The sequence below is a fragment of the Nothobranchius furzeri genome, chromosome 11, assembly GCF_043380555.1.
Source record: "Nothobranchius furzeri strain GRZ-AD chromosome 11, NfurGRZ-RIMD1, whole genome shotgun sequence".
NCBI classification, from domain to species: Eukaryota; Metazoa; Chordata; class Actinopteri; order Cyprinodontiformes; family Nothobranchiidae; genus Nothobranchius; species Nothobranchius furzeri.
The window spans coordinates 54,103,347-54,108,079 of record NC_091751.1 but is presented as its reverse complement, the minus strand read 5'-3'; the positions used below and the strand labels follow the sequence as shown (position 1 = coordinate 54,108,079).

Genomic DNA, 4,733 nt, shown 5'->3' with positions numbered 1-4,733 from the left:
GCCTAATTGGGCTTAGAAAAGTCGCAGACTTAAAAGAAAAGGGAAAAGAGACACTTTCAACCAAGATTCTCGCCCCACACCCCTCCTCATAAGTATATTTAAATATTGTTATTTTCCTCAGAATTGTTCACAATATAACTACGGAGGATGTAAACAATTATACAGCTTCATGTGTTACATAAACTATTGTTTCTCAGCAGTATGTTGAAATTTAACATGTTTGCAAACATTAATGCAAATCATCTATGAAGTGTGCTTTAAAAAGACTTTGGATCTAAAAAAAACACCAAAACTCAGAGCAGTAGTCTGGTCACATGATCTGTTAATGACTGGTAAGACTGTACTGGGGTTTAAGTTTGTTTTTGTACTCAGTTTCTTTTGTGTCCTTGTGGTAAGACAAAGGATGACATTCTAATTAGAACAAAGGACAGTTATTTTTCTCACTAGAAAATCATTTGGAGCACTGTGAAATCTGATTAAATAAGAATCAAATGCAATTTTTTGGTTGATATTCAAAGTAAAATTAAACTTGAGGTGTGCATGCTCATTATCTGCATTCAATGCTTCTATCCATGGATCGTAAATGGTTTTTAAAGTGAGAATCAAGGCACATATTTCATCCACATTTCCTGTTAGGAAAACGCTTCTGAAAGAGGCGTCGCCTGGCAGACCGAGAGAGCGGCACTGAGACAGTGATAGATCCCCCCCCCCCAACCCCCCCACCCCCCCCCCCACACACACACACGTGTGCTGTCGGAGTTTCTCAGTCTAGAAACTAGTTTTTAACGACACAAGACTTACCGCTCAGGAGAAAAGCAGACAGATTCTGCAGCATTCTGGAGGATTTCCTGTTAAACGCGATCATTAGATGAAAAGGGGAGGAGGGCCTTGTTTCGAGAAGGCAAGCGGTTCAGAGCGCCAACGTGTCACATCGGCAGGTGAGTGGCTGAGCCAGGTGGAGGTGCGGCTTCCTCACCTGGAGACCAGTGAAGTGCAGCCACGTAGTACGTTGATGAAAACGTCACGGTTTCCAGCCTAGCCATCAGCCACAGCTGGTTCTACATGAATGTAGAGCAGAGTTTTTAACCTGAAGATGGAAATGTAATTATGGTTTTGGGCTGAAATATTACATTTAAACTAAGTTGCACTAAACTGCCACACTAATGAGTACACATGTGCACAGCACCATTAGACACTCATCTATACAGATTATCAGCAAAAAATAAGTTAATTTAGGTGTTACTTACTCTTTAAAAAGAACAACATGAAATAATGTTAAAATTGTGCTGCAGATGTTTATTTCAGGGTTGTATCGCAAGCACAAGAGATTAAAAACAATAAATTATTCTGGCAATCATAAAGGACAGGAATAATTAATCACTCAGAAAAATAATAAAAAACAGCTTCAATAGATTAATTTATAATTCATTCATTCGCTGATCAAATGCCGTTAAGTGCATAAATGCTAGGTCACATTGACAAGTTACTCTTTTTTTGTTTGTGTGTGATTTCTATCCTATTTGCATTGTGTTGTGACTGAGCGAATAATGTCAAATTGATGCTGATGTTTTCCTAATTTGTTGCAGGGTCACCCATTTACACATGCTCCACCAAACACAGTAAACAAATAAAAAAATCGTGTCTTGCTTGACATGCTACCCCGACTCGACTGAGATTAAAAGAGGTCCTTGAGAAACCATTTGTTACTAATTATTTGTGATCATTTTGGTCTACGTCACACTGTCACTTAACATTCATGGACTCACCCATCTTGTCACACGACGGGGAAGGCTGTTGTTAGCCTAGCATCCAGGAATCAGCAGAGAACGTAGAAGCTAACTGTTAGCATTAGCAACTCCACAACATGGCAGAACTCCTTCAAGCTTGTGTTATTTGTGAAGATAAAACATCATCATTGCAGAGCAAACAGAGTCAGTGGTACAGTCGTTCTGCTGTTATTCAATCAAGCAAGATGTCCGAATATCAGGGAATAAAACTTCAAATCCTGTCATCTGAAGCCACTTTCTCAGTGCTAAAACAGGTGCACTGGAGCTTTTTTCCCCCTTGAGTATGACTTACAAGGCATTCATTCCTACAGACACCACTGCAAATGTAATAAAAACATGAGTGAAAGACCTCTTTAATAAAGTAAAGTTATATATATATATATATATTATATATATATATATATATATATATATATATATATATATATATATATATATATATATATATATTAGGCCACAATTCAAACAGTAATTTCCTTTTTCTGCTTTTGCAATCTGGAATCATGCCTTTAAGCTTCTCTGCCTTAAAATGGTGCAACCCATTCCATTCATGCTAAATGAACCCTCTTGAAGGTCCACAATGCAAAATTATATAAATAAACAGCAAAACTGATCTCAATGAAAGTTTTTCTGTCATTTATTTCACAGAGGCAGTTTCTCAGAAATCAGTGCTTTTGCTTTTGAACGTCATCTTCATCCTGAATGTGAAAAGCACACAGTCACACAGCTATTTGAACACTTTTTGGCACATTTTGCTCCCACTGCCAAATACAAATGCATTGAATTTCACATGGGAGCTCTAAGAACAAAGTGCTCTCAATAACTGCACCTCATTGCCACACACACACACACACACACACACACACACACACACACACACACACACACACACACACACACACACACACACACACACACACACACACACACACACACACACACGCGCGTGGGGGTGGGGTGGGGTGGGTGGTAAACAGAAACCCACTTGCAGCTTATGTACATTTGCTTCAGCTTGCATGTTTCCTGTTTTCTGTACCATACACTAAATAAGTTCGTAAAAAAGTTATAAACAAACTGCTACACATGTCATGTGAATACAAAGTGACAGCCATCCACATACACACAATAACATTAAGTCCTTCTTTTTTGTTTAACAATGTCCTCAGACTCTCCATCAGCACCTCAGTTGGAACTGGCCCAGAATAAGGAATCTAAAACAAAAACTACACCATGGAAATTCCCACCCTGTCAGGTGTCATGGGCCCTGTTTTTACAGAGATCCACAAGTCCTCACTGTTTGAACTCTTGTTCCTCGTCTCTGACCTTGAGGCATCTGCACAGCAGCAGCCACAACAGCAGCTGTTGGCATGGCGACAGCAGCAGCAGTGGCAGCACACCACCACTGCCGTTAGGAGGACCAGCAGGGGCAGCGTCAGGAGGACAACCAGGCAGATAGTATTGTACGACCCCTGGTTGTGTTTGTCTATAGCAAAGCTCCAAATTTGATTGAAAAAATCCTGGATGCTGCTGAACGTCCCTTCCATGACTTCAGGCTGCAGAGCTGCAACACTTAAAAAAAGTCAAAAACTTTTAATGAATCCTTTGAAGAGATGGGAGAAAAGACACCAAAGGAATTAAGATTGGATCATTTGAGTCATTTAAAGTTTAAAAGTGGAAAATTATGTTTAACTTCAGCTTAAACCATGTACTGTCAGCCCAGGGAATTCTGGTGACTTCATGAACTCCCAGATAAGATGGCTGCCCTGCAGCACGGCCTGTTCTGATTTCTGTGTTCAGGCGTGTGGGTTTTATGTCAAAACTTCATGGACGCCTGCAGATCCGTTTTGTCTAAAAAAAAAAAACCCAAAGCTTGTTTGTTGAAGTGTTTTCCTTAAAATTGCCCAGCTGTTGTGCTCTGATCTTTAGGAAATCTTGGGCCGTGTTTGTTTACACAGGTCCGCATTCCACTGTTTTCTCAATCCTCCTCCTGTCCTCCTGCCCTTCGGTGCATGCTTTTGTTTTGTCGAGTTGCTCATTTGGGGCGGCTGTAAAAAAAAAAAAAAAGAAAAGAAATGAAAAACATTAACAAGGACAGAGATTTATGTTTTTTAGACAAGACTTTCTTGCTCTCTTTAGTTTTCCCTGCCTCCTATTGGTCTTTTCTTTCACCTCTCTCCTGCCTCTTGTCAGTGTCAACTTAGAATTTTGTGTCTCAGTTTTCCTTTCATTAATATTGCAAAGGAGTCATTGAGGATTCAGGGCAGATTCCTCCGAGAGCCTCGCAGAGGAACACTGCGGTAAAGCGATTGAAAAACTGAGAAAAAGATCGTGTCTGAGGGACAACGAGGCCAAGAGCGAGGTAACCAATCTTTCTAAGAGTCCCGCTGAGATGGAGTGTCAGAAAAACAGGAAAAGGGCTAAAAAAAACATCTTGAAGGGGATTTACTGACTACGCCGATTACAATGTTTGAATATCTGGTCTTTAAATGAGTAACTGTAATATTTCCATTTGATTTGTTTAAATTACTGTTTAACAGATTTCAATAAAGTACTTTCCACTGGGGAAATTGAAAATAATAATTTTCAAATAAAACAAATGGCATCTCTTTGTAATGAAAACACAAGCTGTTTGATTAAGTCTGAAGCCTCGAGGGAACATTTTTATTTAAACTGCTTTTTTTTTCAACCCCATTTCACTCAAGTGCTCTGTTTTAGATGCTCCGCTGCTCTTAGCCACAGACACTCTGTGTTCTATTTGCAGGAAGGAGGAACGATTTTTATCTTGCATCTCATAGATGCACCTGCAAGACGGGAGCAAATAGATTAGGTTTGGCTGTCATCATACGTTGCATCTCATGTGTGAAATAAGTTTACCTGCAGAAAGCTGCTAACTTCCCTCCTGCTCGTTTGCTCAACAGGAAGCTGCTCATTTGAAGTAAAGCACCG

General features: G+C 39.8%; 1 protein-coding gene across 1 annotated transcript; it reads right to left on the bottom strand.

Moving 5' to 3' along the window:
• Positions 1-2,837: 2,837 nt before the first annotated feature.
• LOC107383985 (uncharacterized protein KIAA0040 homolog) lies at positions 2,838-3,554 on the bottom strand. The gene has a single exon (XM_015956961.3). The coding sequence runs from the start codon at positions 3,329-3,331 to the stop codon at positions 3,011-3,013; it is 321 nt and encodes a 106-aa protein (XP_015812447.3). The 5' UTR covers positions 3,332-3,554; the 3' UTR covers positions 2,838-3,010.
• Between the last annotated feature and the right edge of the window lie 1,179 nt (positions 3,555-4,733).

Bases quoted from the DNA above. Each gene is read 5' to 3' on its own strand.
- LOC107383985 (XM_015956961.3), bottom strand. From the start codon at position 3,331: ATGGAAGGGACGTTCAGCAGCATCCAGGATTTTTTCAATCAAATTTGG.